At 49.7% G+C, this 19,297-nt stretch overlaps 4 protein-coding genes across 4 annotated transcripts; all 4 read left to right on the top strand.

Moving 5' to 3' along the window:
* Nucleotides 1–1,863: 1,863 nt before the first annotated feature.
* Nucleotides 1,864–2,337, top strand: PtA15_6A820 (uncharacterized protein; the record flags this gene model as incomplete). The annotated part of the gene is made up of 2 exons (XM_053170565.1): nucleotides 1,864–1,903; nucleotides 1,991–2,337. 2 exons carry the CDS (start codon nucleotides 1,864–1,866, stop codon nucleotides 2,335–2,337), a joined length of 387 nt encoding a protein of 128 aa, XP_053021743.1.
* A 6,952-nt stretch (nucleotides 2,338–9,289) lies between these two features.
* On the top strand, nucleotides 9,290–10,222 carry PtA15_6A819 (uncharacterized protein; the record flags this gene model as incomplete). Its single annotated transcript, XM_053170563.1, has 3 exons — nucleotides 9,290–9,596; nucleotides 9,672–9,936; nucleotides 10,042–10,222. 3 exons carry the CDS (start codon nucleotides 9,290–9,292, stop codon nucleotides 10,220–10,222), a joined length of 753 nt encoding a protein of 250 aa, XP_053021742.1.
* Nucleotides 10,223–11,123: 901 nt separating this feature from the next.
* PtA15_6A818 (uncharacterized protein) lies at nucleotides 11,124–12,267 on the top strand (the record flags this gene model as incomplete). The annotated part of the gene is made up of 5 exons (XM_053170562.1): nucleotides 11,124–11,150; nucleotides 11,243–11,379; nucleotides 11,455–11,541; nucleotides 11,801–11,975; nucleotides 12,064–12,267. 5 exons carry the CDS (start codon nucleotides 11,124–11,126, stop codon nucleotides 12,265–12,267), a joined length of 630 nt encoding a protein of 209 aa, XP_053021741.1.
* Nucleotides 12,268–14,056: 1,789 nt separating this feature from the next.
* On the top strand, nucleotides 14,057–17,639 carry PtA15_6A817 (uncharacterized protein; the record flags this gene model as incomplete). The annotated part of the gene is made up of 8 exons (XM_053170561.1): nucleotides 14,057–14,244; nucleotides 14,332–14,593; nucleotides 14,679–15,578; nucleotides 15,651–15,782; nucleotides 15,869–16,040; nucleotides 16,143–16,471; nucleotides 16,545–17,007; nucleotides 17,083–17,639. The coding sequence occupies 8 exons, from the start codon at nucleotides 14,057–14,059 to the stop codon at nucleotides 17,637–17,639; spliced, it is 3,003 nt and encodes a 1,000-aa protein (XP_053021740.1).
* Between the last annotated feature and the right edge of the window lie 1,658 nt (nucleotides 17,640–19,297).

The raw sequence follows: 19,297 nt of genomic DNA, 5'->3' as shown, positions 1-19,297 counted from the left end.
GTGGCTGCAAACCACGACACCACGACGGCGGCCAGCAGGAAGGTTTGGCCGGGTCGGGGAGGGTCAGGTTGCCGGCAGAAACGATCAGCAAACCGACGTCGGCGCACTCCCGTGGTGTAGGTTAGTCCGAGGACTGGGGCTAGATTTATACCCCACTAGCTCCAAACCAAGCTCCGGGTCAAGTTGATCCCCGGTTAATCCAACCCGATGCGGTTGCGGGGTCGAACTAAGTGCCCTAATCCGGGCTAACTTAGCGCCCGGTGCGGATGGTCTCAAGGCCAGGATGTTAAAAAAGTGTACACTGAAGGTGTTGGCTGAGGGATGCTTGTGGAGATTTTACTTCTCCGCCTGATGCCCAAGGCCACCTTACCCCTCGTGCGCTTGCTCAAGCCTGTTGAGTAACAAGACGCGCCCGGGCTGATCCGACGGGCTGATGCAACGTCCAGCTTGACCTGATCTTTCGGCCGACGTGAACCCCCAAACAACATTTCCCCTCTCTTATTCGTTATCCGATGGAACGTATAGCCTATCGTTTGTTGCACTCCATACCCGTAACTTGCTGGATGACATCCTGTCCCATGAATCATGGACGCCATCTCTTTTTTCCAATCAAATATAATGTTATCCATTTTTTTCTACTCGTCTGTGTGCCTTCCAGGATTCACATGGCGCGGCGCACGCCAAGCTTATCTCGAATCCCATTTTGGCTCCGCAAATTGTGAAAATTGTGAAATAAGTAAAATAAGAAGCCCAAATACACAAGCGGCACAATAGTGAGTTTCTTTCCTGAATGCCGTCAACCCCACCTGGGGACAGCTTGGGAGAAAGCAAGAGTGGGATTGATCGACAATCGGTGGCGTGAGACAAGCTCAATAGATACATCCAGACCAAGGTCCACAATGCTCTGGCCTGCGGAGTTGAAAAAGCCGTACGCGCTCTCTCCAGTCGGCATAACGCCAAAGGTGTTTTGACACTCTGCCGGAGGAAGGAGGTACAACATCAATATTTCCGCCCTGCAGAGATTGACTCACCGCTTTACTGGGCGGAGGGTATCACTTCGCGAGATGAATACCTGTATCAATGACCCTCCTCTTCCACATCTTTCTTTGTGCCTTACCGAATCACTAAGGAATATAAAGACAAATCACAATTTCGTGCACTATTGGGTGAAAAAATCCGCATCAGGATGATTCTGGGGCTAGTTGGTGAGAAAGAGAACAGACCTAGCGGGAGAGCTTGGTCTCTGTCTTCATCCAACCCAGATCATAGGCGTACCGACGGCTACATTGCCTTGGATCGGAATTTTGGGGATCATATCTTACCGCTGTCTTGAGTCTTGACTCTTGACGAGCTTGGCAAGATACACTGAACCGGGGTCCGGATTGTAGCAATTCATTGGGTGGCGCCGAATAACAGGTAGATTCTAACGGAGGCGCCCATAGCAGCGTTCTTCAGCTGAACCAAAGCACTGAGCGTGATTGCCTTCTGAGGGCGCGCGGGCGGCGGACTCAGCAGTTACAGCGCGTAAAGTGCAGCAGCAATGAAGGACAAGGGGGGCAGCTTTTGCCGGCAGAACGAAGCAGCAGCTGGGCTCAGCTTCAGAGTGGCAAAATATAAATAAGCCGGAGACTTTCTCAGTTATCCACTCTCACGACACAACCTATCCACTGCCAGCAATACTCTCCGCGCCCCTTCTCCTCCTCACCCTCCGCTGCCTTACACTAGGCTCAGGTAAGAAATATTTCCGGTATACATACTCCACAGCCACCAACTCTACCTCAAAAAATAAGACTTATCCTCCCAATATCTCTACTTCTTGTCCTTCTCCAGCGCTAGGCAAAAGATCCTCGGACTTATTTCGGCATGGAGGAAACTCCCCAATCTGAAGCGGCTCAGGCCCTTGGTAAGCAATCTCCCTTAGGAAAATGTCTTGGTAGATATATACTGCAGGCATCTTATTTACTTACATCGCCCACTTCTTGTTTTATAGAGATACTCCGGCGGTTCAAACTCGCCTGCGAAGATCCAGCCTTCCGGGCAGCTGTCCGCCGCGCCTCCAAGAAGGACCTCTACTTGACGGTGCAGTCGAAGCTGCTCAGCCTGAGGGAAATAGTCGAGCGGGACGATGTGCTCCAAGTCACCGTCGACCACCCCCGCCTCTGGACCTTGCGCAGCCAGTACGCCGGTGCGCCCCAGAAGAACCTTGGCACCCCGGCTGCCCCTCGACCCGGCGCTCAAGACCACCTTGCCCCCCGCCCTCTTGCGCCAGCTCCTCGTAAACGCCAGGCTGACACTGGGTTCAGCCACCTCGCTCATGTCATGGCCAACTTGACCTGATGTGTCGGCCGACCTCAATCTGTACCCCCATTCCATCTCTTTTAGATTTTGTCGGTGGATGTATTTCCTACATTGTACTCTATGCTCTCAATCATCTTGTAAACTTTCTTATGTCCTTGATCAAATGAAAAAATTATGCTTTTCTTTCCATTCGGCCATGTCTCATCTTGGAAGCTCTCCAGATGTGACACGGTGCAGCAGCCGCCCAACGTATTGCTCCGGTCCCTCTGAATTTCAAAAGTTTTTGAGATTGAGAGGCAAGTGATAAAAGAAAAAAATCAAAGCCATAGGTCAGAGTCAAGACCATGGCCAGCATGTTTCCTGGATCGCACCAATCTGACCCCCCAGCCGAGGCACCTTGAGAGAAAACTAGAATGATTTGGTCACCTGCAGGGTGTCGAATAAGAAAAATCCCGAGCAAACAAATCCATAATCCTTCAGGCGTGCGGGGGTGCAATGACGCATGGATGATGATGCCCCTCCCGCCCTCCCCCAGCCAGTCGGCACAAGGCCAAAGATTTTCCGACTCCAGGCGAGGAGAGGTGGCTCTCTTGGGCGCATTTTTACTGTGGCAGGCAACTACTCTGAGATGCTTTGCTGGTTTGATTGGGGGCAGACCAGTCTTAATATGAAGATCAATTCCGTGCAACTCTGCGGCAGTCTTCAAAGACACACACATGCACAAAACCGAGCCAGTTATTCTGCCTGTGAACGTATAATTAAGATGTGACAATCTTTCTCTTCTGTATTTGAGGACGTGATTGCTGCAATGACAAGCGCAACTTGGGGAAAAATCATCCAAGCAGACTATGTAGATGATTCGGAAGATGATCATGTCCTCAAAAGTGAGTTTGACAGGTTTGGCCAGCCTGGTTTTTGTCACTCGTTAGGATGAAGGTCACTTAATATCATGGATATCCTCGGTGCATTTTTTTAAAAAAAATGTTGTCGCGTGGCAACGAGACATGTACATTTGTTGGACTTTAGTTTGACAGTAGCGTGCAGTTTAGCCAGACTGGCGTGGATCCGCGCAGTTGGTCTGTTGGCCTCCGCAGCAGAGGTTGGTTGGCTGGTTTTGGATGTTGGCATGGTGCTTCAAGCCAAATGTTGGACATTAGGCACAATTCCCTCCCCGCAAGCACGGGGAGGGACTTGCTTTAAGTGTGGGTGCTAGCACTCCTGACTAAGAGCATCTCCACCGTGGGTGCTAAACTGTGTTGCCAAATCTTTGAGTTTGGCAACTGGGGGGCAGTTTTAGCAACCTGCAGCAAGGCAGCTTTGCACCACAATTTTCCATAATTCGCAGCTTGTGGCTGTGAAATGTGTATTTTGGGTTTGCTTTTGTGGGTGAAGGTGAAAGTATCACATGAAAAATGTGTGATACTTGCAAGGGTGGCACCAGGTTAGGGTGCTACCCTGTTTCCAAATTTGCAAACAGGATAGCTCCCAAGAGGCAAAGTTTCAGATTTCATGTGTGTTTTTCACTTGTAGTGGTTTTGCTAAAGTGGGTTTGGGGTGCTATATTTGGCTTAGCACCCGTAGTGGAGATGCTCTAAGCCTCTCCTTGGGAGACGCTTTGTGCCTCCTTGGAGAGGCTTAGTTAATCTTGGGTCAGAGGATATCCTGAGCTTCCACTAAGGCTGCCCAGGGTTGACCATGTCTGGGGGGATGAATCCCTCATGCGGTGTCAAAATAAAAGTGTGACGCCTGATAAGAAGTGGTGCTCCACCTCTTTTCTAGATAACTCTGGGGTTGTATGGTTACCAGCGCTGGGTTTCTGCAATTTATTAATCTCTTCAGCACTCCGCTATGAGCCTGATATGATCTGTCTAGTCTATGCAAGATTCAGCCGCTCCGCTTGCACACAGTAAAACTCCGCAAGTAAGAATTTGGGTGGTAAAAACTCTCCGTAGTGTAGCAATACACAAAATTTATGTAATAATAGCAGGAACTACAGTAACACTGTACAGTGCGTAGTATGTAGAATGATAAGATGAAGAAGTGAGAGAAAAGCCCCCAAAAAGTGCCTATTCCTCCACCCGCATAACTCTGCTCCCAGCCAACATCCCCCGCGTCCTTCCTTTCCCGTACTCGCCAAACTCTGCATGCATTGCTTCCCAGCCTAGTACCTTTCCAACACCTGTGCTCTCGCACCCTCTGACTAGCCTCCAACCCCAGTCTCTACCTGGAGCGTCTGCCCCAACTTCATCCGCTGTGGTAGACGGAAAGGTTCCACTACATCAAAAATAAAAAACTTCCTTGTTTTCTTTTCTTTGCATAATATTCATCAGAAATCACGGACTATGGCTCAAGGACGGGAATCTACAGGACTAGAAGTTACATTCCAAGCTACATATACACCTCACCTCCTATTACAACCTCACGTTTACATACACAACCCAGCTGCTGGACAGCTACAAATACTCATTTACACTGCATAGTATGTACATACATTCTAAATTAGTGGATTTTCACAACTGAAAGCTTCAGGTGACATCATAGAAGTGCCACATTAAATCCCTCATGTTCTGACCAATCATAGTCACTCATTCAGATGTTTGTACCTTCTACATGTCATGTACATTTCTGACCAACCACATTCACTCATTCAGTTTCCCTGTAGCTAAAATCCCTCATACAGGGCTTCCTTGTAGCTAAATTCCCTCACATTTGTCTATATAAGGAGCTCTCTCCCCCCCTCAGTTGTCTTTCCCTCAGTTCAGTACCTACCTATCACATACCCCACAACATTACATACCATCCAAACCCTTTACACATTATAAGAACCCTAAAAACTCAATAACAACTGAACTCACTCTCATATTCTCATATCTCTCACCAGAGTTCATTACTCACCAATTACAGTCACACCAACATTTACATTTACAACCTTACACATACTTAACAACCTACATACATAACAACCCTTACATTAACAATAACAACAATTTATTCAGTGTCATCAACAAGCTCATCTTGAACCAACCAACCCTATCACTTCATTAAAACTTTCCAAGCTTACCTTGGTGGGTCTTGTTTTCTGATAGTATAGAAGGGCAGAGTTTGCACCTCCATCATCCCCTTCTCCATTCAGCAAAAGGTTCTGAGGAACACTTTTGAGTCTTACACCGCTTCTGCTGCCCCAGTTCACCTAGTGCTGTTCTGCACTATTCAGTCCATCCAAGAGTCCCGCCAAAATCCTACTCCAACCATTCCGCCAAGTCCGCGCATCCAGAGCGTGGCTTGAACTCCGGTTCCCTCATCCCCATCCCCGCAGCTTGCCCGTTTGCCAACTTTCCACATGCTTTTGTAGCTTTACATTCAAGGTTTTCCCTCAGCCTAAATATGAGATGCATAAGCACACATGCTTATTGTTTTGTTTGGATACGTAGACTGAGCATTTGCTCAGCCACTCCACTGCATTTCTGCACATGCTGCAGTGAGCGTACATTCTATGCCACTTGCCTATATCAATCACCACAGCATGTGTGAGCCGAGTTTGGGTTGGATGCATATTGCATCTTGCGCACACAACCAATTTTAAATTGGTTGAAGCGCAGGCCAAATGGAGGCCATCAATGCTAGCAGTGTCAGGAGTAGAGTTTTCACAGTGAACAGCACAAAAAGCTATCCTATCCATGACATAGTGCCAGAAACAGCTTCTTTTGCATGCAAATATGCAGATTACATAGGCAGCTGTTTGCCAGTCCCTGGAAACAATGTTGCATGTTTTCATGATAGGATGTAAAATCCTGAATCTTGCCAAAATTCATACATTTGGGGGCACTGGGCAATGTTTTTTTTGGCTGATTCATATGTAGAGATGGCCCCAGTGAACCCGTCGCGGGTACCTGCTATCCGCTGGCGGGTACCCGCCCATGGTTGGCGGGTACCTGCTAGTGTGTGCGTGTTTGGGTGCGGATGCTGGATTTCTGGGAGAAATTGAGTGGGTACCTGCTCTTGTTTGGGCAGGTGGAGGAGGGTAACTTGGGTGATACAAGACTAAGAGAAGTTTGACAAGATGTCAAGGACAAAGTCCAAGCACAATGAGTCAAAGTATAATCATCATTCAGTGAGGAAGGATAACAGTAAGAAGAACAACTAGACTATATACATGTATAATATAGGCTAATTTGTGGGTGTATAGGTTAGAAGCATACTACATAGGGAAATGCTAATACACTATCTCAACAACAACAACCGGAAGGACTGGGGAGGCCTTCCTTCCGGTCAAAGAGGTTCTGTAACCTCTTCGACCAGAAGGAATCCCTTCCAGTCAAAGGGGTTACAGAACCTCTTGACTGGAAGGATTCCGTCCAGTTGAAGGGGTTACAGTGTTATGATCTGTTAATTTGTGTCTTACATATTCATTACGGGTTTACATATTTTCATTACATTTTCCCATACTTCATTACATACTTTGATTATGGTTTTATGTATCTCCTCTCACCAACCCAAGTACATAATCACATTTGTATACATACTCTACTCACGTGTAATCTTATTCTTCCCTCTGAGGGAGTTTTTCCATCTCATCTCGCTATATCCTGAAATACCAGCTCTTCATACAGAACCTCTTTGACTGGAGGTTCTGTAACCCCTTCAAATGGAAGAGATTCCTTCCAGTGAAAGAAGCTACAGAACCTCCTTGACTAGAAGGGATTCCTTCCGGTTGAAGAGGTTTTGTACGGCGCGGATTAGGGTTGAGGAGGTGGGGCGCATTACTTGAGCGCGGAGCGGCGGTTGGATGCAGCGGAGTTGCGGCGTGCAGAGCGGAGCAGGCTGCGCAGTCCAGGCAGTCCAGCGCAGAGCTGGGGGAAGCCGTGGCAGCTGGGGCGGAGGTGGCGAGTAGGATCCCAAGCCTCTGGAGGCTAGGCAGGGGCGTGGATGATGGATGCGGCGGAGTTTGGCAGCTGTCTACGGCGAGCAGCAGAAGCGCAGAGAACGGTGGTGACAACATGCGTGGGATGGGAGGAGGATCTGTTTTCTCAGTGCTATTCCATTGCTATTGTGTAGTTTTTAGTTCTATGTGGGTTATGAGATGCGATGGGAGTTTTCTCACGGGGGGTTTCTTTGTACGGCGGAGGGAGGAGGAGTTTTCTTTTACTTACTCACTTACTTATTTTGAGGGGGGGGAGTTTTTTTCCGGATCATTGTATGATTGTTTTACTTTACAAATTGACTTCTTCTAGGTGGTTACGGATGTTATTGATAGTTTTATTGGGGGTCGACTTGATTACTCTCTTTGCCATTCTCATTGGTTTTTGCGGCTTTCATCTTGAGCGGAGTTTCCTGGAGTACTTATACTCCACCGAGTTTGGAGAACCCTTGATACACTTGTGAATCTTGCGGAGGAGATTGCGCTGTGGTCATTATGTGACGGAGCGACACTTCCTTCCACCACACCACGGGTGCGGGTGCGGGTGTCCTACTTGGGCTAAAAACAGTCACGGGTACCCGGGTGCGTCGGGGCCATCTCTAATCATATTGTGAATCCAGGAATGCTTGGACAGATTTTTGAGCTGTGAACTCAAAATCATGGAATCCCGAGATTTGAGTTCAGTTTTTCACCCTTCTTGCTGGGCAACAATAAGGGGCTGACATGCCAGGTTTGCAGCTGTGTTGGTCAGAAAACCAAAATTTTACCGGTGCTGTGGCCCAAAGGCAATAACTTTAGCCCACTGAAAACCTTGAATTGTTCAAGCTTAAGCGGAATCACAATATGTATGCTTGAGGTAAAATCCGACTGGGGGTCCCAATCAATCCAATGTTAAGCGGGTGTGGATTTTAGCCAATTGACCTCAATTTCATTGGAAATTCACACATTTGTGTACTGTTTCATGCATGCCCTTTTGTGTTTCACAGCCCATTCTACCATTCTTGTGGGTTTCACAGCCCATTTACACATACCATTTGTGGTGTTCAAAATTGATTTTCAAACCACTTTCTACATATAAAAATCATAAGATCTACATGTCCAAACTTTTGATGGGATGAAATTTGAGGGTTTTCTTCATTTCAAGTGCCTCTCAAAACCTTGATAAATCTTATGATTTTATCTAAAATGTTATTCAAAAATCAATTTTGAACACCCTAATTTTTGTGTGTACCTTTTTGCAAAAAAAAAAATGCAAACATTCAATCATACATCTTCATGCCACCCATTTGTTGGGGGTTTCCTGGGTGCTTTCATGACACATGCTGCCCTGATTGCCTATATTATTTGAGAACCCGAATGTTGCCCAAACAACTGGATGTTTTCTTTTGGGGTGTGTTTTCCAATTCGACATCTGAGCAGACATCCGAAATGGGATTTCAGCGCAAGTTGCTTGCCTGGCCACTGCTACATACGGTGCATATATCCAGGCCCGCACTTTGTGAGGGTGTTCTGTTGTGTGTTACAGTCTCATATAAGATGATGGTCTTCCACTGCTCTTGGGTTACAGTCTCTGTGATGGGTTGGCCAAACAGGTTTTGACTGTGTGTTCTAGTCGTCTTCTCGTGTTATCTGGGGATGGTATGTATCTGTATGTATGTACATGGTGTGTATGTATCCGAGCCGAGCGGACACGAGCTTCGAAGGATCGCAGAGCAGAGCAGAGGTGTGCAGCTGGCCGCCTGTTCAGTCCAGTCAGCATTTGAACGGATCTCGAGCTGGGGTGTGTCCGGCGAGAGAGAGGGGATGGGCTGTTTGGATGGGAGGATGAGTAATTTCAAACTGGCCCACTGCCCATCCAGCTGAACTGCCCCCTTCATAAAAAACTTCCCCTCCCATCACCATCCACATCCCCTCGCCCAGTCCTGCCCAGCCCCAGCCCCAGTGCACCCAAACCCTGAAGAACCAGCGACCGCCAGTCTTGCGGTAAGTTCCTTCCTCAGCAAACAGAGCCTCAGACACCCCCTGATGCCCTCAGCATCCATCTCCTCTCCTCCCCGCCAGCCAAACAGCACCATGTCCCTCACGCCCCCCCCTCCGCCTCCTCATCGACCGTCGGGACTAGCCCCCTCTGGCTGCAAGACACCCAAGCTCACCGCCGCACCCGGCGCACGTCGGCTGTCGACCGCCAGCAGCAACCTGTCTCCCTCGGGCTCCTCCTCGGCCCCCTCGCCCAACCAGCTCCGCCAGATCCTCGCAGACATCACCAAGCAGGTCACCAACTCGCCCCAGCCTCGGCCCCCTCCGCCCGCCAGCAGCGCCCGGCCGAGCCCCATCCGCTCCCACCATCCGGCCATCAACGGTTTCATGCGGCCCTCGCTGCGTGAAACCGGGCCAGTCACCCGCTCCCGCTCCATGCTCCGGCTCATCACCCCTCGCTCGTCGCTCACCCCGCGAGGCACTCGGGCCAACACCCCCGTCAGGGACGAGAACCATTCCCCGCTCGTCCCAGCGACCCCCAGGACGCCGTTTGCCACCAACACCACCTCCTCGCCCTCCTTCCGCTCCCCGCCCTCGGACGAGAACCAGCCGGCCAGCAGCAGCACCAGGACCCCAGCACACCCCATCGCCCCGCTCCGATACCGCACCCTCTCCTCCCTCGCCGGGCCCTCGAGCAGCCCGAGCTCCAACAGGACCACCTCCGAGCTCAACAGCTACCCCCCGCCGACACCCTCCCACCCCTCCCTGAGACTCCGACCACACTCCTCCAACCCCCCCTCCTCAGCCGCGTCCACTCCTCCGCTCACCCCCGCCTCCTCCCTCACCAGTACCACTACCTCCCACTCCTCCAACGACCTGGCCTCCCAGCCTGCTCTCTCGACCCCTCGCGAACGCAGGAGCCTCGATCAGGTCGACTCGCCCTCCGCCTGTGTCGACAATAAACCCTCCCCGTCGGGCAGCATCGCCAAACGTCGTAGGAGAAACCCCACCGGTCTCGGAAGACTCTAATCACCCTGCCCGCCCCTTTTTCGCTTCTGGCTTCGACGGCCGCCCGCTATTTTGTCACGACCTTATGCGCTGACCCTTTGGACTATGATATATACTTGGCACCAAAAACAAACGAAAAACTTATTCGGTCCTCGCCTTTGATTATCTTATTGATGTTTAGTTGTCTATGAGTTGTGTATGTCGATAGATTAATGCCTGTTTTGTTCAGTTTTAGACTAGTTTATGTTAAGAAGGGACCCATCCACACCAACCCACAGCGTATACACCGCCATCTCCGCCTTTCCTTATCGACACTCGACTACCCATCTCTCCTCCTCCATCTCTCCCCAACCCTCTGAAAAAACCCACCATATTCTCATCTCGCCGTCTCCAAATAAACCTTACCCATATCCTTATCGCTGTTCCGTCCTATCCCTTCCCAAATATTCGTTTCTTATTCATCATACGTGATTTGCTCATGCCGGGTTGGTCTCCTTTTGTTTATCTTGATGTCCGACAATCTCGCCTTGATCTCCCCCGACTGCCGACTCCTTCTCCCAAAATCTCTTCATCTTACAACAATAAACACATACACGAGGAAAACAAGAATATACAATTAGTTGCAGTTTTGTTATCTATTTATGTATGTCTGTGTTGGGTTTCATTGTTTTCTTTTTTCTTGACTTCTTGTCTTGTAGTAACGGTAGTAGTTAATGGTTTGAGTCAATGTTTGATGTGTCAAAATACAAATGAGTGATTGAGATGCTCCTGCAGTCTTACACACCAGTCTTGCCACCTTGAATGGTCTCGAAATAGAAGTGCATTTTTTAAGCTGAATCAAATGTACCAATTTTACCTGTTGAATAATCTCAAAGAAACCCACAACAAAAAAGGCTAGGGAAATTTATCAACAATTGAACACATGTGGCTCTCCCCCATCAAACAGACTGTTGCGGGCTTCAGGAGCCTAGGAACACATTGCACCATCAATGAGATGGCCTGATGAGCTACCCTGCGCAAGAACACGCCATTTGTTTGTAGCTTCTACAGCCTGGCTGGTGCGGACTCCGCCGCGCGCCTCGCAAGCGGGACGGCCTCCCCGACAAAACTGTCGCGCCAGCCACCACCTCTGAATCGAAGGACTTGGGCTCAATTCAAGAACAACAGGGTCGATGTGAGTGTGCATATATTTTCCTTTTTTGGTGGTGCTACCAGCTTGGGCTTCCGGCGACCAACTGCTCGGCCCTCTGTAGGGTCAACCAGCACGACTACGATGACCACCGACCAACAGCTTCACCGTTCATCGTTCAACCAGCTCTTTCGTGGTGCTCTGCTAGATGGTCAGTCCTAACAAGCCCCGCTTATCATTCTCAATCTTGTCCGAAAGATTTGCTGAAGGAGCTCTGGTGTATCTACATATTCAGGTCTCCAGCTATCCTCGATCATCATTCCTGGCGGGCTGGTGATACATCAACTACGCCAATATAAGCTATCCAGACCATTATCAACCTCAGCCCACTCCACCGCCTCATCATCACCGGCACCACCAACCTCATCCTCGATCCTCTCGCTAAAAAGCTCATCGACGTCCAAAATAAGCTCATTGAACTACCAACTTACCCATTTCCTCAAATGGAACGGCTTCCTCACCTTCGGATTCAGCCTGGTCTATGCCGCCCTTTTGACCACCTCATCCTCATTAATCCAGAACAACATCAAGCCTCTTTCATCGCCACCCAAAGACAAAAGGTCAACCAGTCAAGTCCTTTCAAACGTCAGTCACGTCTGCCATTTTCAATACCCAAGAAAGATGGCCCTACCCATCTTAATCCTATCGGACTTTTTTAAAAAAAAAAAAACAGGATTACTCGGTGATAGGAGGGACCTTAGGTGGTTTGATTACAGCCACGGTCTTCTGGAACCGTAGGCTACTCAGTCTGATCAGCATCATACCCGGCGGGATCGGCATCGGCGTCGGAGCGGGGCTGTCGACCGCGTATCTTCACTCACTCCAGTCTCGCTCTCCCATTCATCCTAATCAACCACCGACTGTGGATGATTCTTAGGTGCAATTCCCAAAACTCACCCCGCGCCGGTGCTCTAGATATATAACATAATTAGAAGCCAATCATATGCAGGCGCTGTACCCTTGTACCATCAAAACCTGTTCAGATTTCGTCTCAATTGCCCCAAAAGAAAACTAGCGATGAAGTGTATGAGCCAATCTACTATTTGCCAGAAGATTTCGACTTGGTCTCCGATGTAAAAGTATTTATACCGAGCAGTTTCTGTTTCATTGACGCTCTTCCCACCGGCAATCTGGACCGGTGAATGCAGAAAAGTAAAGATTACCCATGATCAGGATGGAATTAGTTCATCGGCCAGACAAATGTTCAATGTTAGCTTCTGCCATCACATCCGACTCCTCCCTGTGATCACACCAAACTCGACCGAGAGAGCGCACGGGCCGTTCATCAATCAGCTTGACCCCGGCCAAGTGTTCCCGGCTCGAACGCACCAGCGTAATTGATTGCGGCCAGGCCATCCTACATAAATATATTTAGGTAAAAAGTGCTATGTGGCTGTGACAGGCCCCTCGATCTGGGGGTGTCGCGCCGGAGACGGCGTGGTGTCAAGTTTAGAGCCGACCGGACCTTTAGGCATGGACGGGTTTTTTCTATGACTCCGTCCCGGCCTATTTACCGCTCGGGCTGAAGCACTCTTCTTCATCTCCGTCCGGGCTCATTTACCCTAAAGCAGGGAGCATGAATCCGGACACCGGCCCTAATCTGAGCAGGGTTGTCCGGTCCGCGTTGAACACATGGCCCAATCGTTATCAATCCTTTCAATAATGAGGTGCCATCGTCCAATCCTGGTGGCCATGAACACTGTATGGATCTATCTGAATATGATGGATGCTTGGGTCTGCTGGTATGCGGTTATCACCCCCTCCTCACTTTGATGTATATCCAACATCTTTTCCTATCTCAACCCGGGTAAATACAATGTAAATATGTATAATTTACTTCCTTTCCGCTGCAATACATACATATTTAGATCGAAAGAAGTGTTTGTAATGAAGATATAATAGGAACAACAGTTGGGGTACATCCGGTCGTCCGGGCCAGCCTGTTGGTTTTTCCAGAAGATGTGCTTTATGAAGATGACACACAAGAATCAACACCACTTTGCGATGTATACAGATATTTCAGATGTCGATCGGCTTTCGATTAGGTTCATGAGGATCGCTGGTTTGTGTTGACAGCTTATGTTGGGCCTTGGCAAGAGTCTGGCGATGGGTGGGCTTGAGTGTGTGAGCAGGTGTGAGCGTGTCGGCGGGGCGGTAGGACGGGTGTGGGGGTTATTGTTTAAATACTTTTAGTACCACTTCGAGGGTCCAGGGGGGAGTATGACGTCATACCGTTCGAAATCGGGAGGAGGGGAAGCGGTTGAACTGATGACCTTCAAGCGACCGATGATCGTAAGGGTTGGAGTCGACGAGAGGTTTTGTGGGGTGAGTGAAAAGATTGGAAAGCTTGCAGGGCTCGAGACATAAAGCCAATCAGCATACAGCAATCTGTATTACACTACGATACTTCATACATTACGTTTGAATCAGAAACCAGTTTTGATGGAGAGAGCTGGATACAATTTGTAATTTTTTCTGTGGGATGATGTGCTGGTTGAGTTTGGTTTGGAGAGTGAGGAAGGAAGGTTGAGCGGGGCAGTGAACCTCTTAAGGAAAGCAGACGGTCTAGATCCCCAGCTGGAAGGATGGATTGATCACCAGACTCGCCAGTCTCTCCTCCCCTCCCCCGTTCCCCAGATAGATAAATACTTAAATAAAAAGCCATCATGCACCGGACTCCGCTTAGTCAGTCCTCGTTATTCGCCTTATCATCAGCCGCTAATCCTCAATATCCCCCGTCAGCCAACACCGAGCCGGATCCCGGCTACAATAACCCGTTGGATCTTAATAAGCACCCGCTGACTAACACCAGCACCAGCAACCCACGCAAACGGATCAAGACCTCGAGAGCATGGTCAGTGTAAAAAAAAAAAAAGAAAGAAACGCCCTAAACCGCACCTTGAGCTGAGAAAAAAAAAACCTGGGATTTTACTATTTAAAGCGACTCGTGTCGAGCCAAGAAGATCCGATGCGAACCACTCACTCACCCATCCATCCAATCCACCCAATCCACGCCCACCACGCCCACCTGCGCACAGTGCCACAACCACTCCATCAACTGCACCTGGTTCCTGCCCATCGCACTCACCCGCTTCAAGCCGCGCCACCCCAAACCAAACACCAAGGACACCAAAGAACCAGCGCAGCAACACCACACCCTCCCAGCAGCCAATCATCATCAGCATGGCCCCAACCCATCCGAGGTGCGCACCGCAGATATCTATGCAGACGGCCCGCTCACGCACACAAAAAAACTGACGTGTAGCAATCTTTCTTCATCGCGCACAGCAACCCACCTCATCACCTGCCCCGTCCCCATCGCTCTCAACCGCTCCGCTTGCCGACGACAGTCTACCTCGTCGCCTGGAGAAAATCGATCCAAGATCGAGTGACCATCGGATCTATGGGAACACTTCCATGTCATACATCATGCATTCCACCCGCTCGTTCCCCACCGAGCGGCTGGGTAACTACGATTCTCAGTACTTTCAGGCACTAGAAGTCGAAAACAATGGCGAAGGGTTCATCAAGGTTTACGATCAGAACTCGTCAGACGAAGACGACCCCGAGGAAGATCAGGATAACAACTCATCTGCGATCGACGACCACTCCTCTCTCCAAGGCGACTCCCCCGAGCCATCTAGCGAAAAACCTGGGGGTCAGCCCACAGTGGCCCCACCTCCATCTCATCGATCAAAACCTAGGAAAAGAGACGACGAGCGAGCACGCCCATCCAACGAACCACCTGATCAGCAGCCACATCGGCACAAGCCTACCATTCGCATCCCCGAACTCAACCCACGGATAGAGCCGAGCGAGATCGATCAACTCTTATCGTACTACTTTCAAACCATCTCTCCACACGCACCGATGATCAACGAGTACCAGTTTTACTACCTGACTCGAAAGCAATCCGACCCCAGCCAACCTCACCCCCGTTCCATCCTCGGCTCATCGTCTCACTCGAAATTACTCATCTATACACTGTGCGGCCTTGCCGCAATGAACCATCGTGTATCCTCCGACCTCCGTCTCCGTGTCCGTCGGACGATCGAGAGTTTCTATCGCCAAAACGAGATCCTCGCTCGCTGTGACATCAAGTCCATCCTTGGTCTCTTGGCCATCGGCTTCTCCCTTGAGTTTGAAATACCCGAGGCTGGAAGGATATGTTGGAATGCAGTTGGAACGGTCGGTTTCTCTTGACATCCCACCTTTTTTTTTTATGATGAGCAATGTCTGACATGTCCCTACTTTGCCCAGGCTATTCGGATGGCTCAAAGTCTAGGCCTGCATCGAAAGATCGAATCTGCCAGACATTCCGTCGTCCATCAGGAGCTGAGACGCCGAGTATGGTCTTGCTGCGTGATCACCGATCGATGGGCCTCTGCAGTTGTAAGTCCCGTGTCATCCCCACCAAAAAAGCGGGGGCGTATTGATTTCACTACGATCTGATATCATAATTTATCTTGCACTCCAAGTTTGGCTTGCCCATGGCTATCGATCTACTGGATTCCGACAATCATCTGATTTGGAACGATTCGGAGTACTTGCTCCACCTCCAACAAGACGATCAACTTTATCTAAGCCATTTCGCTCTCCAGTCGCTCTCCATCCTTCTCGGAAAGATTTTGAAAGGCTTGTATACCCCCTGTAAGTGCTCCGCTTTACTGCACATTCAGTCGTGTAACTCCGGGTTTATCCATACAATAGGAAAAGTTACTCATCCCTCGTTGTCCAAATATGCATATGTAGCCGGAATCTTGCATCTCAAAGATGAGCTATTAGTTAGTTTGATGGAGGAGCTTAACGAATGGCACACCCAACTCGCAATCATCTCCGACCCAAAGAATCTTGGCTATCTGCGTCTGGCCGCTGTGGCGGTCGAGTTCCTTCTCTTTCGTCCGTTCATGAGGGCCGAGCCTTCAGGGACAAAAACGTTCAAGTTTGAGATGGTAGAGGAAGACTTTGACCGATTGATCTCGCGCGCGCGGAATGCCATCGACTGGACGAGCTCGAATCCTCATGTTATCGAAGGCCAGATCATTGGCCAGTATAGCTTCTTTGTCTCTTGTCTGGTTCAGGTCAGACCCCCTTTTCTTCTTTCCACGAAGATCATGTAAACCAAAATCAAAGCTAATTGACCGGTTGGCTCAGTATCATTCTTACATCGGCCAGGGAAGTTTAGAGGCCTTGGATGCTCTCGGTCAGGCCACCAAGGTGGTTAAAGGTGTACAAAATCCGGACTGTTTTGTGCGCAATCGGGTGCATGATATCGTCCAGGCCCTCTTCTCGACGGCAGTGACCAATCGACAAGAAGTTGAACGATCCCGGCAAGCACGGTCTTCCCAGATGGCCCCGGGCCCCTCTCAGACAGATATTCACAAGGTGAACAATCCGGTCCTTGCCCAGTCGCTGCCCCCCGCCGACCCTCGCGAGAATCGAAACCTCAACCACTCCCAGCCCCCGGACATTCCTGCCCAAGTCAAGCTCGTCAAGCAGCCTATGTGGTGGTGGGATATCAGCGGGATCTACGATCTCAATTCCACGCTCGATGTGCTCAGCGATGCGCCCTTCAGGTGGGATGGGCTCAGCCACCCGACTGGCTTGATCAACTGGAGTAAGCAACCCGTCGAACCTCTCGTTTTGTTTCTCTCCCCAAGCGTAACTAATCGTGTCCCTTTTTTGATTACAGATTCTTCGTGGAGTGGCTCGTTGGACAACGGGCTGGCGGTTACTCAGGGTGGAAACCAAGTACCGTCAGCCCATCCGCAACAACATCAACATACTCAACAGCACTCCCGGATCGTGCCGGATGGGGTGCACGACAGTGGGCTCGCTATGCCCGCATCGCTAGGTACATCCGGCCCAGCTCATCTGGAGCCCTGGGACCCCGGCATGGGCGCTCCCCCGGTAACCAATAGCATCCCGACTACCCTCCCGCAAGTGAGGGCAAATGCGTTCGAGTCCGGCCTGATCACCACCTCCGTCTCTTCAGTCCACCAACCCGTCTACCAAGACCTTCTCAGTAACAGTCCCGAGCTACTTGCCTTCGCCCCCCAGAACTTTGGCCACCCCCCCACCTCCTCTTCTGCCCCTCCTTCTCAGACCAGCTTTCAGTTTGCACCCGCTGACCTCTATCCGGCCCATCACTCCGACCACATCAACCATCACCGCAGATATCCGAATACAGCCGAACAAGACAACCTTAACCAGTCGGATCTCTCTTCCTCTTTTCTTGTCCCTCCTTGACCATAATTCTACTTATCATCATGTCTTGAATAATGTGTTTTAACACTGATGGAGCTTCGTTTTTTGAGTAGTATATCTTGAAAGCATTTTTTTTTTCGCGACTCGACACATCATGCTGATTGTTCGACTCTTAGTGATTTTTGTTTTGCCTTGTTTGAGATACACCTGTATTCAAAGAGTTAAAAAAGTGGGTCTCCTATCGTCGCTAGAGACGTCCGACTGTCGATCATGTACATAGTTTTGATATAGTCGTCGCCGGCCTTACACCTACAGCCGGTCTCTGTCTCTCCCTGTTTAGGTTCGTTCTTCTCTGGGTCGGAAGCCCGTCGGGGACCAAATGGAAAGCCCTCCCAGTCCAAAAGTCGATATATGTGTTTCTTTCTATCAATTGACCACTCTACTTATATATAATCTTATCTCTACTTAGCATCTCTTGTTAAATGTTACCCGCTCGGCTTACTTTGCTTGGGCCCATCATTACCGCAAAATTACACTTCCAATGGCAAGAGAAATCGAGCAATCATGACATATGTACACAGTTCATATCCCGGCCTTGTGTCTTCCCGAACGGAACAAAAGTCCGTCCCGTGCTCCCTCCCGATCGGCAGAGCTTTAGTTGAGCTCGTGTCTTCCTATCTAAGTGCTGCGTTTCACATCGGAAATGACACATCAGACCGGCCCCGGGCAAAGGACCATCAGCTCAAACACATGCCCATCAATCGGAGGAGTATCAAGATTCAAGACCGAGCCTCCACCGGGGCAAAGGACTAGCTTCACACAAGCCCATCCATCTATCGCAGGAACAGTATCTAAACAGAGCCTCCAACCGGCCCCGGACTAGCTCAACACAAGCCCCTCTATCCGAACTCGAAGGACCTCGTTTCAGGGTGAGGCGGGTGAAACACCGCCGGGAGTCTCTCCCGGAGCGAGCCTTCTCAGAGTCTCGCGGACGAGGAGATTGTGTTAGGGCCACGTATTAATCTGATTCTACTTAGATGTGTCAGAAGTTGACCCACTGGCTGGGATTCCCCAGAGGCGCTGTCTCTCTCATGATTATCCAATGCCGAAAGTCCATGTAAGCAGGCGCGGCTGCTGTCCTACACGGCCTGACTGCACTCAGAAGAGGTGAACAATGACAAACCTGAACATATTGACCCATGAGAGCTGTGACCCTTTTCTTCGTCCTTCCTCCTTCTCACCAATCCACCCGTTTCACACTATTGTCGTAGCGCGTTTTCGGGTACGCCTTATTCCGGGTTACAGAGCATCTAGCCTAATTTGCTGCAGACTACATTGCGGAACACGAAGCTATAGTGCAGAACACAAAGCAAAGCCTGGTAGTGCTTTGTTTTAAAAATTATCATCCAAACTTGGGACATTTCTCTGTGAAAATTGAGTGCTCACTGTACTCTCTCCTTCTCGATCTTTTACTCAGATCTCCAGCCGTTGATTGTAATTTTCTTCTCTTTTCTCATGGATTCTCTCCTCTTTTTCTTAGGGTGGATCTCTGCCCGTATGGATCTCTTTCACTTGAATACTTGCATATCGAAGAGGATGCTCCCTCGCCTAGCAGCATCACAAGAATATTATCATTGTCTCGTAGTAATAAAAATACTCCTTGTCGCAAGGAAGCCCCTAGCATAGCCTAGCACCCCTGG

The sequence above is a fragment of the Puccinia triticina genome, chromosome 6A (genome assembly GCF_026914185.1).
Source record: "Puccinia triticina chromosome 6A, complete sequence".
Classification (NCBI taxonomy): Eukaryota; Fungi; Basidiomycota; class Pucciniomycetes; order Pucciniales; family Pucciniaceae; genus Puccinia; species Puccinia triticina.
Note: the sequence above shows the minus strand (reverse complement) of the source record. Positions and strands in the feature narration are given on the sequence as shown.